The sequence below is a fragment of the Pinus tabuliformis genome, chromosome 4_1 (genome assembly GCF_031772625.1).
Source record: "Pinus tabuliformis cultivar Carrire ecotype Pingquan chromosome 4_1, CPIR1, whole genome shotgun sequence".
Taxonomy (NCBI): Eukaryota; Viridiplantae; Streptophyta; class Pinopsida; order Pinales; family Pinaceae; genus Pinus; species Pinus tabuliformis.
In genome coordinates this window covers 179,405,995-179,425,814 of record NC_142303.1, presented here as the reverse complement: position 1 = coordinate 179,425,814, position 19,820 = coordinate 179,405,995, and the positions used below count along the sequence as shown (strand labels likewise).

Below are 19,820 nucleotides of genomic sequence, written 5' to 3'. Positions count from 1 at the left end.
ACATTTAAGGGGCTTGGTTTTTTGTTTTACGCAAAGGATAACTTTCATATCTATATTTTTCACCATCATTTCTCGTGCATATACATGTTTTTTAATCTTTAGCGGATTTTAGTTGGCACAGGTTCCGGTTTTGACATTAACTATTTTCTTATGGCATGTTGATCTCATTAATTGTTATCTATGATATATCATATATATATAGGATAGTTAGTTATGTTCTCTCTTCATTAGTATATACATTGTCACCGATTTTTGTACAAACTATTATTATGCTCCACACTTTAGGTAAGCCCTTGGTTGGTGATATTTTTATGTAGCTTAGTTACTTGGTAAAATATTTATACCCTATGAAAGTACATTATTTTGCAGCTGATTGGTTTTTTTCATAAATACAATTCTCAAGTGATTATACAAAACGTACTTTTCATTCGTTAATTATAAATGAAATTACTTGTTTTTCTCCTCCATAGAAAAGAAAAAATTTAAAGTTTAAAATAAGCAACTTTAAATAAAATTGTCTATACATAACTCTTCCGAATTTTATAAGTTAATTACTCTTCTAAATAACAAGGAAAAAATCAATAAAACCTTAAAATTTCAAAAACCTAATTCTTATAACAACAACAAAAAAATCAATGATAACTTAAAATTTCAAAAACCTAATTATCATAAATCAATAAATGTAATAAATAAAACTGTGTTTACATAGATAAATACAACTTATTTCTCTCTGCGTTTGCCCAACAGACTTTTCCCACACACAGCATCTTGGCAACTTGCATTTAAATCTGTTCCATACCTTGCTTCATTAAACATGCTATATACTAAATTAATGTTAAAGCATTCCCTGCAATTTCTCGCTTGCTTGAACCGCAGGTTTTGCATTACCTATCTACCAAGTCACTAACGGAATCATTGGCGTTAGATGCAGGAGCCGAACGAGTGTGAGCGGATGACACAGAAGAAGATGCAGTTGCAGACGCATGTGGCGATCCAGAACTGGTCATCTTGGTGGTCTGGGAAAGATAGGAACTCACAAAATCAGGCTTTGTGGGATCCGGTAAGTGAGTCACTGAATCAGTTGAAAGCATCAAAGTGACCGTAGACATCGCTGGACGAAGATGGGATTCGGTTTGTGTACACAGAAGTCCAATCTGAATGCATTTCAACATTTGCTGCTCATCGCACGTTTCAATTATGGCTGGATCAATTAGTTGCATAATATTTCCTCCATCGTATGATCTCCATGCCTGCATTAACACAACGGACATATACACAAGATGGGCGGTGAAATCCTAGCTAGTGTAAATGTTTTGTAAGAACGGTTTTGAAGATGTAGTTTAATGGTTAGGTGACCAAGTTAGTTTAATAGTTAAGTGACAAGGTTGAATTTCAATAAATTTCGTACCTAACAACTTTCATACTATATAAAAAAACACGATTTCTTACCTTCTTACCTGTACTAAAAGAATTCTAGACAAAACTATATAGGTATGAAGAACCTGATATAATTAAATTAAAGTAATATGCTGATATAATTAAATTAAAGTAAATATGCTGAATTCAGGATACGACGGAAACATTATCTCACCCATCCTAAAAGAATCTGCATTTCAGGCGACAGATTGTAATCCGTGTTCTTTCTTCCCGTGATGATTTCCAAGAGAAGAACGCCAAAGCTATAAACATCAGCTTTCATAGATAATTGTCCCCGCATAGCATACTCTGGTGGCATATACCCGCTGCATATCCAATGTAAAATGTCAAAGATTACATAGTGCGGGAAGATAAAAAAAAAAAAAAAAACAAACAAACAAACTGTATAAGCATCAGTTATGAGCAAAGCAATTGTGGTTGTAAATCTTAGAAAGTAAAAGCTTAACTGAAAATGCAATTCTTGAAAAAGAAAACAAAGATGCATAATTTACAATTAGAATAGTGTCAAGGAAAACAAAGATGTCATACAGTACAATTACAATACTGTGAATCCTCTTGAAATAAAATCAGCATGAGTAAAGCATATGCATTGACAGTGTATGAGAGCGATGTTGTATTGAAATCTTACTAAGTTCCAGCAACAACTCTTGTGCTGATGTGAGTTTCATCTTCAGGGAAAAGTCTTGCTAACCCGAAATCTGCTATCTTTGGATTCAGTTGTTCGTCCAACAACACATTGCTTGCTTTAATGTCCCGATGAATAATCAGCAGCGGAGAATCCTCGTGAAGATAGAGAAGCCCACGAGCTACTCCCATTATGATGTTGTAACGCTTCCGCCGATCAAGCCTTTTGCGTTTGTTTGGATCTGTATCTGTGAATGGGATTAAATATAAGTGTTCTTTGAACATTAATGTTTGGTATGTACATAGATAATAAAATGGAAGCCACTTACCGAATATGATTGTGTCAAGGCTCTTATTGGGTAAATACTCGTAGACAATCAACCTTTCTGACCCCTCTGCGCAACAGCCTAGTAGATTCACAAGATTTTTATGTTGAATTTTGGCCAGAAGGTTAATTTCATTAAGAAATTCTTTCCTCCCTTGCATAGATTTTAGAGACAGTTTTTTCACAGCTATTTCTTTTGCATCCTGAGTAGTTCCCTGAACGATTCAAACAAGAAAAAATATCCGTATGAAACTTTTGTAAAGCATTTAAACTTAATTGTCTGCGTGCAATATATTTGTTTTCAGGCTAGGAAGCTGCATCCAAAGGTGCTTAGTGCGATGAGAGCACCCCATATTCATTATAATTTAAAACTGTAAACACCCCATATTCATTATAATTTAAAACTGTAAAAAAGACAAGTGGTAGCTTTCTTAGCCCATGTTACCTTATAGACAGGACCAAAACCTCCCTCTCCGAGCTTGTTACCATCATCAAAGTTTTTAGTAGCAGCTATCAATGTTTCCATTGTAAATACTATGAGTCGATCACGATTGATTAGTGTGCTTTCCTCCTCATGTCCTGTATAACGAAAACACAGAGTTATGTTAGAAAATATAAATATAAAAATAAAATAATATATTTGGTTACCATGGAAGATAACGAGGTTTACCATGACAATAAAAGTGTAATATAGCGCTGTATTAATATATAATAAGCATAGGTTGAAATTTATCCAGAAATATTAATAAGAAATTATCAAATTTGAAAAATATTAAAAAAACTATCAAATTCGAGAAATATTAAAATTTGTGTGTATGTGTTTTGTTTCTTAATTTTAAATATTTTACGAAATTTAGAATTTAAACAAATCTAATGGACCTCGATAAAAATAGTGTATTTTTATCTTGGAAACGAATAAAGTATTTTTTTATTCATAAAAATAAATATTTATAGGGAGGGAGCGGCAGAAACTGAGAATATTTTGGGAAAATAGATTTAAGGAGATGAATTCTGAGAAGTATTAAACGTTTGGTAATTAAATTAAGTTGGGAATAATCTTAATACAGTTTTTATTTTCCAAGAAATATATGGAGGTGGAGGAATTGTCCTAAAGATTAAAAGTCAAAAAAAATTCAAAAAATTTTGTATAGTGTTTGAATCATGTTTTCTATGGTGGAGAGGGATGCAGCACAGTCAAAAACCTCTGGGGCACTCAAGATCTTGAAGTTTGACAGCTGTAACTTGGATTTAAAAAAAGAAAAAAGGCCGAATTTTATCAAAATCTTGCCATAATTTCTATGATTTTCCTGACAAAAAAATAAACTACAGCATTATTCTTGATAAAGATGTTACTCCTTGTTTATAAAAAATTGAAAAAAATGGTTATCAATATTTTTCGAGCTATTTAACTTATTCCAAGGTATTATATGTTATCAGTTAGATTTAAGCATGTACAAAATGTAATTGATGGTATATACTGCCGAGTGCATTAATGGATGAATAGTTCAAAAAATATTGATATACTACCCAGTATATTAATGGAGAGATAGTTTAGAAACGGAAAACGCTGCAAAATTTGAGAATATTTTGAGAAAATAGATTTAAAGAGATGAATTTTGAGATTTATTAAATATTTGGAACTAAAATTAAGTTGAGAATAATCCCAATACAGTATTTATTCTCAATAAACCTGCCGCTCGTTGTTTACCAAAAAAATGATTATCAATAGTTTTTGAGCTATTCAGTGATTAATGCAAGGATAGTGTATGTTATGAGTTAGATTTAAGCAAATACCAAATCTAACTGATGCCATATACTGTCCGTAATGCCTAAATAGCTTAAAAAACATTGTTATACTACCCGTGTATTAATTGATAAATAGTTCAGGAAATATTGGTATCCTGTCACAAGATTTGCTTCTTTTAAAGGCTGAAGGGACGTATAATTAATTGAAGTTTTGGTGTACTTTTCTCCTTGAATGGCTGGCATGCACGCAGCCTTGCGAAATTTTCTTTTTTATACTTTCTGTTTGCTGTGTATTTTTTCAGGCTGCGTGTATAACGAGAGCTTAGGGGTAGGCAAGGAGAGTCAGATTCCTCCCTTTAAAGGCGGGAGCGACGCATAATTAATTGAAGTTTTGACCGGTGTACTTTTCTCCTTCAATGGCCGGCATGCACGCAGCACTGCGATTTTTTTTTTTTTTTTTTTTCTTTCTGTTTACTGCGTATGAAAAGAGAGTTGTTCAGGGTGTGTGTAACCAGAGCTTAAAGGCAGGTAAAGAGAGTAGTTCATGCTGTAGTTCATGAGGGGATAAATTCCAAAATAATTTTTGGTTAGCAATTTTTGAATTGCAAAATTCTAAATTTTAGTGTTTTATTCAGCGTCATTAAAATTGGATGTTCTAAATTTCACAATTTGATAACTGTAACTTGGTTATTAAAATCTTTTGGGCACTCTAAATTAGGCAACTTAAAATCCGAAACCTAGATTTTTTTTAATTCCCATCAGATTTATCATTAAAATGGGCGGCATCCCAAATTCTACAATTTGACCACTATAACCTGCTTTATGAAATCCCCTCCTAAACAACCTAACAACCTTAACCTAGGTTTTTTTTAATTCCGACCAAATTTAACTAAAAATCTACCCAAAAAGCCAACTTTTCTGAACTAAAATGTCTGCTATTTAGCCTACGCTTAAAAACTGTACCCCAGAGGTTATTGAATAACAGTGACGGATATCTTATTTAATTGAACGCGTTTGCAGAACTCTGTTTTGGCCGGTTTGTCAATATATGTAGAGTGTATGTTATATAAGATTTCTGAAGATATTCGCATGCGGAGCCAAGGCGGAGGCGAGATAATTACAGAACAAAAAGGGTGTTGTTTTTCCAGATAGGAAACAAAACTGAAACAGGGCATTTCACTGTGTTAGAAAACAGAGTTGAGCAGGGTATTTTTGATGTTGTTCAAAAGGAGTTGAACAGGGGATTTTTGATGTTGTTCAAGATGTAGTTAAAATTTTCTCTCTGAAATTGGATGAACGTATGCTCTGTTTTCTCAGAGGCATAATTCGTGTATTTCATTCACAACTATTATTTTCTTTAATAATCTATTCTCGCAGACTGTGCTCACCTATATACCATTATATTGTATGGTATCTTATATGTGATGATTCATCATATCATATTTGGAAATATACCATAAGGGCTTGCTACAACTCTGCAATATCTATTCTTTTCGCCCGAGCCCGTCGACGCTCGAGATTAGGATTATGGTAGAATCGTGGAGAATAGAGAAACATCAGAGTTTGAGTGGAGGCAGATCGCGGTCCAATTTTACCTGGAAGGATGGAATTAAGGTGCAACCATATCTCTGGCCATTGCTCTCAATGGCCATACACTTATGTTCTTCTAGTTGAAGGATTAACCAAAATTTCCAGATTCTTTGAACCTTATTAACTCATAATCCTAAAGAGTTAATTTTAGTTTTTGAAAAATTTATGAATTTCAATAAAAACAAATGTAATTGCTAAATTAAATTCTGTGAATTTTGAACTAATTGACATTCTTAATCTGTTATGGATTGAGCAGCTGCTGCCCAGAATTTTTAAGCAATAAAATTCAATTCACTTAAAGCTTTTAACCACACAAATCTTAACATAACTGAAATTTTATCCCTAAAATTTCAAACCAAAAACCTTTACACAATACACAGAATGAATTAAATACATTAACTAAACAGGCTGTTCTTTATCCTATATTATTTAGAAAAACAAAACCATCCCCACCTGTTTATTCAAAGGTGTATTGAAATTTGAAAACTCTATCAAACAACGAATTTAGATGGGTGTGTGAGAGCTTTCAATAATATGCAATACCTACGGGTTCATATATTCATGTGAAGCAATACCTTGGTATCCCCTTCGAAATTGAGCGGACTTCAGTCTTCTCCCAGTTTCGAACGCGCATATGATTAACACCGGAACCAGGCCACCCACAATACCTAAAATTATGTGGGTTCTTTTCTGTGAATACTTGATCTGTGTATGATTAGCTGAACCTTCCACAGGGACTGCTGGAAGCACGGACGAATTATAGAAGGTATATATTTCATAACGAAGTATGCAGCTTCGTGTCGGGAATTTTTTGTTATTCCAAACAAAATACAGTGGAAAAATCCTCAGTTTCCACTGTTGAGAATTTTCTGATAAATTCCGAAACAACAAAAATATGAACAGAGAGCAATACTCTGTTTTCTGATAATTCAAAAACACAAGAATAGAGCATAAAATAATACTCTACTTTGCCTCAGGATCAAAAACTGATCAAAATAATACTCTGTCTTTGACACAGAAAAATACTCTGTTTTTAACTCAGAAAAACAGAAAAATTCGTTCTCTGGAAACGGTGTTGCAGCAACACAGTTTTTTTTCAGTTGTTGTAACTTGTGTTGCAGCAACGTTGTTCGTGGTGTTGCAGCAACGTAAATTTTTTCAGTTGTTGTTCGTGGTGTTGCAGCAACGTAAATTTTTGGTGTTGCAGCAACGTAACTTTTGACGTCAAGTATTTTTCGACTTACGGTGTAACAGCAACAGGAAATTTTTGACAAAATAACTTTTGGTGTAACAGCAACGCACAGAAAGAAACTTCTATTTATGAAAATAAACAAACAGATAAAACTAAGTCTTCCTCACATAGAGGGATCTTCATAACAGATTACAACAGGAACGTTTCAGTTCCACAAAACAACTATCTCAGAAAATTTCAGCACTGCTGTGCAATACAAAAAAAACTCTCTTGTTCTACACTGTTGTGTGTTACAAAAGGACTTTCAATCTATTTCCTCTGTTTTCTACTTCTGTTTCTGTTTCTATTTATAGTGCGGGAAAGGGTCTTCACCGCTTTAACTTGCTGATGAAGTCTCTGCTGCTCATGATTAACAGATTTGATCTTTTGCTGTATTTCTTGAGTCGGTGGTGATGAAATCTATGACTGATAAATGCTACGTCGGCTCGAGGCTGGTTCTTTTCTCTTTCAGCCGTTCTGCTCATTAATATGGTTGTTGAGAAGTAATGATGTAGTGCTGTATCTGATCTTCATCCTTCGGGAACTCAAAAATAATTAAAGAGTGAAAAGATGGTAATGGCGGTGACATAAAAGATCGGGAGAAAATGTGGGGCGCCGGATCACGACAAATGAATAAAGTAGCTGCTGCTGTTCTGTTCACTGCAGTTGAAATTATAATTTCAACACTCCCCTTTAATTTCAACTGCTGGGTTATCAGTCATACCCAGAAGTTTCCTTAAAAACTCAAAACTTTTCTGATCCAATGGCTTTGTCAGAATATCTGCAACCTGTTCCTGAGTCCTGCAATGTTGTAAAATGATTTCTCCATTGTTCACCAATTCTCTGATGTAGTGAAACTTTGTGTCTATGTGTTTTGTTCTCTTGTGGAATACAGAGTTCTTGGATAATGCAATAGCTGAGCTATTGTCACAAAAAATAACTGTTGCTGTTGCCTGCTCCTGGCATAGACTTCTCAACATTCTCCTCATCCAAACCGCTTGACATGCTGCTGCTGTAGCTGCCACATACTCTGCTTCTGCGGTAGACAATGCCACAATTGGCTGTTTCTTGGAAGCCCATGAAATGGCTCCTGAACCTATGTGGAAAATGTAACCAGATGTGCTTTTCCGGTCATCTACACTTCCAGCCCAATCACTATCTGTGTATCCAACTAAATCTGAACATTCTGAAACAGTATAAAATATGTCATACCTTTTTGTACCTTTAACATACCTCAAAATTCTCTTTGTTGCCTGCCAATGTGTTTCTTTTGGCTTCTCCATGAATCTGGAAATTAAACTAACAGCATACATTATGTCTGGCCTAGTTGTAGTCAAATACATGAGGCTGCCAACTATGCTCTTGTACACACTAGGGTCAAAATCTTTGCTGCTGTCCTCTTTGCTGAGTTTTAATCCCATCACTGTGGGAGTGATTGCTGCCTTGCTGTCCTGCATGTTAAATCTGCTCAACACTTCATTTACATATTTTGCCTGTGAAATAAAAATTCCATTTTTATTTTGATCTACTTCTATTCCTAAGAAGTATCTCAGCAAACCCATGTCAGTCATCTCAAATTCTTCTTTCATGACTAATTTTAAATTTTCAATGAGGTAGTCATCATTACCTGTAAATATCACATCATCAACATATAACACAACAATTAAAATTTTACAGTCTTTTTCTTTGATGTAAACAGTGGGTTCTCCCTCACACTTCTCAAATCCTTTTTCCAGTAGATAGGAATCTATCCTACTGTACCATGCTCTTGGCGCTTGCTTCAGCCCATAAAGAGCTTTCTTCAATCTGCAGACTTTGTGCTCTTGGGCTTTCTTCTCATAGCCTAGACGTTGCTCGATGTAAACCTCTTCCATTAATACTCCATTCAAGAATGTTGACTTCACGTCCATTTGGTAAACTTTCCATTTGTTTTGTGCTGCTATGGACAACACTGCTCTTACTGTTTCCATTCTTGCAACTGGTGCGAAAGTCTCCTCATAATCTCTCCCATATTGCTGCTTGTATCCCTTGACAACAAGTCTTGCCTTATGCCTTTCTATCTTGCCTTCAGCATTACTCTTGGTCTTGTAGACCCATTTAACTCCAATGACTTCTTTACCTTTTGGTAGATCAACTAAATCCCATGTCTTATTTCTTTCTATGGCATTCATCTCCTCATCCATAGCTTCTATCCATTTCTTATCTTTAATTGCATCTTCAAAACAGGGTCATCAACATGACAATACAAAGAAAACAGGGAATTCATTCCTTCATCATAAATATCACTTAAATTTCTGAATTTCTTACCTCTTTCATTCGGTGTGCAAGTGCTTGTAGATGCACTTGAATTTCCTCCTTGTGGTGTGCTTGGAGAAGCATTCTCATTTCTCCTCAAGGGTGTCTTTTGCTGTTCTGTTGTTGGCGCTGCTGTTTGGGGATGTGTTTCAGCCAACTCCTCATCATCATCATCATGAGACAAACAGTTTTTAACATTAATTGTTTTCTCTATGCTTCCATCACAAGCTTCCTCTTCAATAAATTGAACATCTCTGCTCACAAAAAACTTCTTGGTGGATGGGATATATAACCTGTAAGCTTTGGATTCTTCACTGTATCCAATGAAAATACATTTCTCCCCTTTGCTGTCCAATTTCTTCCTTAGCTGATCTGGAATGTGTGCATAAGCCACACAACCAAAAACTTTCATGTGGGTGACTCCTTGTTTTCTCCTACTCCATGCTTCTTGTGGCACTTTGTTCATCACTGCTTTTGTAGGACATCTATTCAAAATATATACTGCACAGTGTACAGCTTCAGCCCAATAATCATTTGGCAAATGCTTTGCCTTCAACATGCTCCTCGCTATATCCATGATTGTTCTGTTTTTTCTTTCAGCAACTCCATTTTGCTGCGGGGTGTACCTTGCTGTAAATTGCTTATGAATTCCATTTTCTCTGCAAAAACGTAAAAATTCTTTGGAGATATACTCACCTCCTCTGTCAGTTCTCAAAACCTTGATACGCAGCCCACTTTGATTTTCTACAAGTGCTTTGAAATTTTGGAATTTTTCAAACACTTCACTCTTATTCTTCAGAAAATAAACCCAAGTCTTTCTGGTAAAGTCATCAATAAATGTTAGAAAATATTGGCTGCCTGCAAGTGATGGAGCTTGCATCGGTCCACATAAATCTGAGTGGACAATTTCTAAAGGTGTTTTTGCCCTTATGCTTTTCCCAGTTGGAAAACTTTCTCTGTGTTGTTTTCCCAATATACAACCTTCACAAAGGCTGTCTGGCTTTTCTATCAATGGTAATCCTCTTACCATTCCTTTTCTACTCAACAAATTAAGACCTCCAAAGTTGAGATGTCCAAATCTCAAATGCCACAACCAATTTTCATCCTTTGGTACACTTTGGAGAGCCTCTTGTGTTACTGTTGCAATTACTTTTTTATTTTTCAGATCTGCCCTTATTCTGAGAGGGAACATCATGTTCCTTGTCATCTTCACTTCAGCAATACAACGTTTGCTGGGTAATCTGTCCATGATGGTGCATACATCATTCTCAAAGAGAACATTGTAACCCTTCTGAACAAGCTGTCCAATACTCAAGAGATTACACTTCATTCCAGGAACATAATAAACATCTGCTATGGTTTTCTTTTCACCTTTCTTTGTAAATATTTTAACTTCTCCTTTTCCCATAACAGAAATTTTACTATCAGTCCCAAGTGTGACTTGTGACTGCACACTCTGATCTAAAGCAGAAAACAGGGCTATGTTTCCTGTCATATGGTTGCTGCAACCAGAATCTAGAAACCATATATCTTCACTGTTTGTTTCAGCCATATTACAAACTAACAACACATTATCTTGACTGATATTTTCTCTAGTGATATTTGCACTAGATCTATTACTCATATCATGCTGCTTTTTCTTACATTCATTTGCATAGTGCCCATATTTTTTACATTAATAACATTGGACATTGGATTTTTCATACCTTTGTCCTTGAGCATGATGTTGTCCACTTTGCTGACTGCTGCCATGGCCTTGGTTCTGATTTGGATTGCTGCCTCTTCCTTGAACATTTGCTGGACTGTTTCTTCTGCCTCTGTATTGGCTTCTGCCTCTTCCTCTCTTGTTTCCTCTGCCTTGACCTCTTCCTCTTCCAAATGGCATCTGGGTCTTGAATGCTTGCTCTAGAGATGAGTTTTCATTTCTAATCAACCTCTGCTCATGTGTTATCAGTGATGCATGAAGTTCATCAACTGAAAAATTTGAGAGATCCTTTGTCTCTTCTATGGTGGTGACAATCACATCAAACTTTGAGGGTAGGCACCTCAATAGTTTCTCCACAATCCTCCTTTCTTCAAGAGTTTCTCCATGAGACCTTATCTGTGTGACAAAACCAATTGCTTGTGTGAAGAATGAGTCAATATTGTCTGACTCCTTCATACGCAGGTTCTCAAAATCTTTCCTCAGCAACTGTAGTTTTGATGTCTTCACTTTCTCCATGCCTTGATAGGCTGTTTTGAGAGTTTGCCATGCTTCTCTGGATGTATTGGCTGCTGCTATCCTCGGAAACACACTCTCATGCATTGCTTGATATAAGAATACAAGGGCTTTTGAGTCCTTCTTCTTATTACTCTTCAACAACTCTTTCTCTGCCTGAGTTAATCCAATAAACTCTTCTTCATTTGCTGGCTCTTCAAATCCATATTCAACAAGTTCCCATAAATCTTGTGAGGAAAACACGGCTCTCATGGTTATTGCCCAGTAGTCATAATTTTTCCCATTGAACTGTGGGAGCTGGGTATTAAACATACCCACGCTGGTGTTGGCCATTCTTGTAATACTTGACTGTAAAAAAAATCACTTAATTGTCTTCAGCAGCTACACAAAAAACTAATCTGAAAAATACCTTGACAGCGTTTTCGCTCTGCTGGATAATTTGCTGCAGCAAAAAATCTTCTTTCAGCTTCTTTGATGTCTTCAAAGAGCCTAGACAAGCTCTGATACCATGTCGGGAATTTCTGGTTATTCCAAACAAAATACAGTGGAAAAATCCTCAGTTTCCACTGTTGAGAATTTTCTGATAAATTCCGAAACAACAAAAATATGAACAGAGAGCAATACTATGTTTTCTGATAATTCAAAAACACAAGAACAGAGCATAAAATAATACTCTACTTTGCCTCAGGATCAAAAACTGATCAAAATAATACTCTGTCTTTGACACAGAAAAATACTCTGTTTTTAACTCAGAAAAACAGAAAAATTCGTTCTCTGGAAACGGTGTTGCAGCAACACAGTTTTTTTTCAGTTGCTGTAACTTGTGTTGCAGCAACGCTGTTCGTGGTGTTGCAGCAACGTAAATTTTTTCAGTTGCTGTTCGTGGTGTTGCAGCAACGTAAATTTTTGGTGTTGCAGCAACGTAACTTTTGACGTCAAGTATTTTTCGACTTACGGTGTAACAGCAACAGGAAATTTTTGACAAAATAACTTTTGGTGTAACAACAACGCACAGAAAGAAACTTCTATTTATGAAAATAAACCAACAGATAAAACTAAGTCTTCCTCACATAGAGGGATCTTCATAACAGATTACAACAGGAACGTTTCAGTTCCACAAAACAACTATCTCAGAAAATTTCAGCACTGCTGTGCAATACAAAAAAAACTCTCTTGTTCTACACTGCTGTGTGTTACAAAAGGACTTTCAATCTATTTCATCTGTTTTCTACTTCTGTTTCTGTTTCTATTTATAGTGCGGGAAAGAGTCTTCACCGCTTTAACTTTCTGATGAAGTCTCTGCTGCTCATGATTAACAGATTTGATCTTTTGCTGTATTTCTTGAGTCGATGGTGATGAAATCTATGACTGATAAATGCTACGTCGGCTCGAGGCTGGTTCTTTTCTCTTTCAGCCGTTCTGCTCATTAATATGGTTGTTGAGAAGTAATGATGTAGTGTTGTATCTGATCTTCATCCTTCGGGAACTCAAAAATAATTAAAGAGTGAAAAGATGGTAATGGCGGTGACATAAAAGATCGGGAGAAAATGTGGGGCGCCGGATCACGATAAATGAATAAAGTAGCTGCTGCTGTTCTGTTCACTGCAGTTGAAATTATAATTTCAACACTTCGGCTCCAATACTGAACTCCTGCAGTCGGATCAGATGTGAATATGTTATTGATTAAGAAGGCTAGACATGTGTTGCAGTCGTCTCCGCTTAGATCTCTGGTGCACTGGACCAGACCGTAAATCGTTTGAGAAAACGAGTCTAGGGCAGTACCGTAAGCAGATCGTTTCGTGTCATTTGCTGCTTCCCGTAACAATTTGTTTAAGAGATTCTTAGCAGACGCTTGAAAGTCAGCCGGGATAAAGACACCCGTGTCCCCGCCAAATCCCTCCGGGGGATGAACCGCAGCATTTGTCTGCATTATTCCGATGAAACTGTAGTTTTGATAACGTAAGAAGCAGTGAAAAGGCCAAGTACGACCGCCAACGTTTTGCCCACAATTTTGTAGGATGGTAGTCCTTGCCAATTGCCAGCAAGTGTAGCATTGGTCGACTGTTATGTCTGCCCTGCACTGGAAGAGGCCATATACTCCGCCAGAAACAGAGGTGTTAAACCCAGTTTGGTTCACCCCTTGAGCAAGACTATCAAAGAGAGTATTCAGATTGCGCTTAAACGTAGTGTCTTCTGTATAGTTGCCGCTATCGCATACAGTTGTGGGCGTCTCTGTCACTGCTTTGCAAATCTGTCCACGAAGAGTAATATTGATGAAGGCCAGAAGAATAATAAAGTAGAGTAGGTTAATTGTTTGGCCGATCAAGAGAGAGGCTGCAGAATCCTTGGCAGGAAAGTTCATATTCGTTACGATTCTGATTGTCGTCGTACAGTGGAGACCGCGCATAGACATAGCAGTGCTGCTACAAAAATTCATGCTATTCTGCGAATCTTGTTAATCAATAAGAACCTCATACTGCGCGACCCATCAATACTTATAATTGAAATATCTTGGTCTGACGTCACCTTACTCACTCAAAAAGGGAATCCCGGTGACTGGAAACCAAGAGGTCAAGTGTGCCAGGACGTGTGAATTATGCGCAGTGAAATTAATGTATAACCTGGATTTTCTTTATTTACTTTTTCTTATATATATATATTTAAAATAATTCAAATCTCGATATTTATATTGGTATTAATTTCCGGAGGAGTTTTATAGAATGGGGATAAATTTGTTTGTTTTAAAATAAAATTTAATCAGTCATTATTGTGTTATTAAGTGTATATATATTGTTAGATTTTAGACTTCTGTGGGCGTTTTTTGATTCATGATCCGGATTAACCACAGTTCTTAGTTCATTTTGCCAACGTTTCAAACCCCAAAGGGGTCCATCATCAGGACAAATAGAAAGAATAGGAATGAGAGAATATTGAGAGAGAAGAGAATGCGACCTGGAAATAAATACAAGAACCCTAAATTCATAGAAAAAGGCCGACATATGATTTAAACTAGTTAATATAAATTAATAATATGATTTATATAATTAATATGATTAATATAATAATCAATATAAATTAATTTTATATTAATTTATATAATTAATATAATAATAATATAAATTTTTGCTTTAATTGTTTTTATTCTTTTCCTTTAATTAGATTAGGATTTTATTATTTAGATTTTTATGAATAAACTTTTTATCATAAAAATATATTAATTATTAAATTATAAATGAATAATTTTTTTTTTTTTTTTTTTTTCTTTTTTTTAAAAAACCTATATTATAATTTATTTATATTAATTAATATATAGCTAAATTAATTTATTTTATTTATATTAATTAATATGTAACTAAATTATATCTAATTATATTAATATATTTAAAAATATTCAATATGTATAAATTATATTTAATTTTAATTTGATTGATATAAACTATACTATAATTCATCTATATTAATTGATGTAACCAAATTTATATTAATTATATTATTATAATTAATATATATAACTAATATATCTAATGTAAATTTTAATATAATTATTCTAATTAATATAATTACTTTAATTTAACATTAATTGATATCTTTAATATAGTTTATAAGAATTTTTAAGATTTTAATATAATATAATTAATATAAATTAATAAGATTTATATAATTAATATAATTGATAAGGTTAATGTAAATTAATTTATATTTATATAAATAATATATTTTAATATAAGTTAATCAATTAATATAATTTAATAAAAAAATTTAATTAATATAATTTATAAGATTTAATAGGATTTTAATAATATAATTAATATAAATTAATAAGAATGTTTAATAAAATTAATTGATATAAATTAATTCTATTTCTATTTTATTCTTATTTTTAATTTATTAATATTATTAATATTAATATACTTATATGAATTATTAATATAATTAATAATTATTAATATACTTATATGAATTATTATATAATTAATATAATTAATAAGATTAATGTAAATTAATTTATATTAATATAAATAATATATTTTAATATAAGTTAATTAATTAATATAATTTAATAAAATTTTTAATTAATATAATTTATAAGATTTAATAGGATTTTAATAATATAATTAATATAAATTAATAAGAATGTTTAATAAAATTAATTGATATAAATTAATTTTATTTTTATTTTTATTTTATTAATATTATTAATATTAATATACTTATATTATTTTTAATTTATTAATATTATTGATCCTGAGCTTCCAAGGGTTCAGGGGGTGTTCATTTGTTTAATAACAATAAAATAAAATTATAATTTATTGTTGAATTGAGGCTTCTGTGATCCATAGCATTTATTAAGTAGAGTTTTGGTGTAAATCACATGAAGAAAACCTTTGTCGATGGAACCAACTAGTGTGGTTCATCGTCAGGACAAGTTGAATAAACAAATCTCACTTTTCATATTAAATAGATAGCAGAACATTCTAGACCAGGGAACAGCTATAATGACAATGGCTAGAATTGACCAAAAAATGACTAGCTAACTTAGATAAGGGTTAAAAACTTTATTAAATAAGTTAATATTCTTATTAAAATACGAAATAGATCATTCTATAATTATAAATATATATTAGAAAAAATAAAATTGAATAAAAAATAAATTAATCTAAAATTGTTAGTTATCACAGTTATTATAAATATTAGTTAGTTATAGAGTAATCAATAAATAGTTAAAAAAATATAAATTAAAAGGACATATATTTATAAATATATATTAAAATAAATTAAATTTAATTAATTTTAAATTAATATGTATTAAAATAAATTAACTAAAAATAAATTAATTTTAAATAAATTAATCTAAAATTGTTAGTTATAAAGTTATAAATATTAGTTAGTTACATATAATCTATAAATAGTTAAATTATATTTATAAATATATATTGAGATAAATTAATTTAAATTAATAAATATTAAATTAAAAATAAATTAATTTTAAATAAATTAATCTAAAAATGTTAGTTATAAAGTTATAATATATAAACATTAGTTAGTTATAAAAGAAACCTAACAATAGTTAAATATATTTTGATCAAATTATATAAATATATATTAACACAAATAAATCAATTTTCAATTAATAGTTTTTAGAAAAACTAATAATTTTAAATAGTTAATAATTATTATTATTATTTTTAATTCAATTAAAATCCCCAGGGACAAGTAAAGGAGGGTTTTTAGAAATTTATTTATTTTTGTTATTAATTTATTTAATTTCATGGGGACAAGAATGCTATTCTATTTTATTTTTATTAAATATTATTTGATGGTTGTTAAATTAACTAACATTTTAAAAAACAAGAAGGTTAAGAATAGGACCATTAGTAAAACACTGAGCCAAAGGAGAAACCCTCGGAGGAGAGAAAAGAAAAGGCTCAAACGGGAAGGATATGGGAAATAAAGGGGAACTTCAAAAGCTCTAAAAGGTTAAAAAAAAGGGGTGGGGGGGAAGGGGAGGGATTATAAAATGATCCATTTCGTATTTTAATAAGAATGCTAGTTACCTTGGTTTAATCAGAATTGGAGCAAATCATTCCAAATCAATCTCAGATCAAGCCTCCTAGAATCTCCATACAATGAGAGTACCTGTAATATTGAGGTACTATTAATACAACATATTAATATCTCATACTATAGAAGAGGAGCAAAGTTGAATGTCCAACTTAGGTAAGACCTCAGAGGGAGCTATAAAATCCCTGTCATAATGGACAACCTTGGCACTTTGTACAATTGCAGACAAACTCAATATCTATGCTTTGCGAAAGAGCATTTGTCTCCAGATATAGTGGGTTTAGAAGATGATCCTCTCTAGAGGGAGTTGTTTTTTTTAAAAGGCCATCATGAAAAAAAAAAAAAAACAGGTTTGATGAAATGAAGAAGTTGCGATCCAAATATAGACAACATGAGAAGATCCTGGCAGACTCCCTGATATTTCACCTCAAAAGGATAGGACCACGAAAGGATCCTCTCCTGAATTATTGACTTATGATGCCTATAAAGTTCCTTTGAAGTTCCCTTAGGAATTTGAGGAAAATGAATAAGAGACTTATGGTTACAAATTTAGTCTCAAAGAGCCTATTGACCTTTCCCAGCAAACAACATCCCTATTTATGGAAGAGCAGTGCCTAAATTATGACATGTTTGATTGCATCAAATTATTATCTACAAAGAGAATGGACCTCATGATGAGCAGGCTGCTAGATATACACTTTGAAAAGACAAGCTTAGGCTTGTGGTCCCCCTAAGAGGGAGTAAGAATGTCAAATATTTTCTTCATCAAGATATGCAAATAGCAAAGGATTACTGAGTACTACCAAGATCTCTGCTATATACACATCAATAGAAAAGGATTGGACAATGAATGCAAAGTTAGTTTCAGCAACCCATGAGATGGGAGCCCCATCAACATTTTGGGATCCCGCAAACCATTATATCGGATCGAGATAGCAGGTTCCTAAGCACATTCTGGTCAAGCCTCTGGACATTATTGGACACCAAGATCATCAAAACGACTGCCTTCCACCCCTAGACAGAGGTCGTCAATAGGATGATAGTGCACATACTCCGCATGTACAACTCCAAGCATCCTCTAACCTGTGATGAGAGTCTTCCATATGTGAAGTACAATTATAATAGAGCTCTCCATAGCTCAACTGTCACAGTCCCTTTCAAGTAGGTCTAGGATTTCAACCATTGTGTCTAATTGATGTTGCCATGCCTCATGCGACTACACAGACCGAATCCACACATGTGCTGTCTGAGGTTGATAAAGAAACCAGATTTATTGAACGCATCTAACACATCTGCCAACAAGTTCACGACATCCTGGAGAAGTCAAATGCCAAGTATAAGCAACGACATGATCAACATCGGGTGCCACACAAGTTTCAGGTGGGCGACAAAGTCTGGTTGCATTTGCAGAAGGAACGCCTTACCGGAGCGCATCAGAAGCTCAGACCACTCTGATATGGTCCTTACACCATTACCAAGGTTGTGGGAGACAATGCTTTTGAACTCAACATTCCTTCATTCACTGGCCTACACCCAGTGTTCAATGTGGACCGCCTTCGACCATACTTCCCACCTTTACTGGACACATCAAACATTATAGAACAACTCACACCAACAAAGTTAAACCCAAACATCATGGAACTAGCCACAACTGATCGGATTATAGACACGCATGTCAATAACACTCGCTAACAAAATATCCAATTGTATCAGGTTGTCAAAGTTGGCCAACTCGTGCACTAAGGAAAATGGCTCACTAGGGACCAAGTTCAACAGAAGTTTCCCCATCTCATGGAGGTACTCAATGCAATGGGGACCACTGCTTCCTAAGGGGGGAGGATTGATCCAGGTGGATATTAGTGGCCACACTCCTATTCCACTTGGACCCCAACACTGTCTCTTTCAGTTTTTTAGTTTCTTTAATTGTAGCACAATTTACTCTTTTTGGCAATTTTTTGGGCCCTCAACTTTTGGAGCCATTTTGAGGCCTTAAACGAGGTTTTTTTTTTTTTTTTTTTTTTTTTTTTTTTTTTTTTTTTTTTTTTTTTTTTTTTTCAAATATATATGGAAAATGCAGAAAAAATTCCAAAAAAAGGTGATTTATTTCTTTCCGGCCTGCTCGTCGAGATCTTCGAAACGAGGTATTATGATGGCCAAACGGAGATCGTATACCAAAGATACGACCACGGGAAGTTGATGTACCAATTCACCCAAACGGGGCCCACAATTTTGGTGCTTCATCTCCTAGGGTTAGGTTTCTAAATGTTTAAGGTTTTCCATTGTTTCTCAATGATAAATAGGCCTTGGAGCCTCATTGTAACACAGTTCATAGGCATGTGGCCCCCACATCTCTTCCCAGGGATAAGCTACCATCACCCGAGCTAGTCTTATTTCCATTCTGTTTGTAAGCATATTTCAGTATTTGATATTATTAAAATGAAGTATTATTTCTGTTGCATCTTTGTATTTATGGTTATATTTGTAATTTGTTGCGTTCCTTTTTAAATTTGGATCATACTATCATTTCCATGTTATTTTACTAATCTGAAGAGATGGTTCAGTTCTAGGGTGTGACCTAGGCTCTGGGCCTGAAAAAGTGGCTCAAATATTAGGGTTGCTGGCATAGCACTAACAAATTTGGTCTATGTTCGCTAGCAGGCAAGCTTGTGAGAGCGATTTTGGGTTTCTGAACGTTGTCATTCCTATATCATGATAGCGACTGAGGCTTAAGTTGTCCAAAAGTTAAGCGAAACCCAAGGGCAAGTTGTCTAAAGTATTGGATTGGTTCCTGA

The 19,820-nt window shown here is 33.8% G+C and overlaps 1 protein-coding gene across 1 annotated transcript; it reads right to left on the bottom strand.

The window, feature by feature from the left end:
- Nucleotides 1-884: 884 nt before the first annotated feature.
- Nucleotides 885-13,879, bottom strand: LOC149174785 (cysteine-rich receptor-like protein kinase 10). The gene is made up of 7 exons (XM_089420961.1): nt 13,110-13,879; nt 6,298-6,515; nt 2,832-2,965; nt 2,391-2,601; nt 2,066-2,309; nt 1,592-1,742; nt 885-1,250 (listed from the first exon to the last, which is right to left on the bottom strand). The coding sequence occupies exons 1-7, from the start codon at nt 13,877-13,879 to the stop codon at nt 885-887; spliced, it is 2,094 nt and encodes a 697-aa protein (XP_089277087.1).
- Between the last annotated feature and the right edge of the window lie 5,941 nt (nt 13,880-19,820).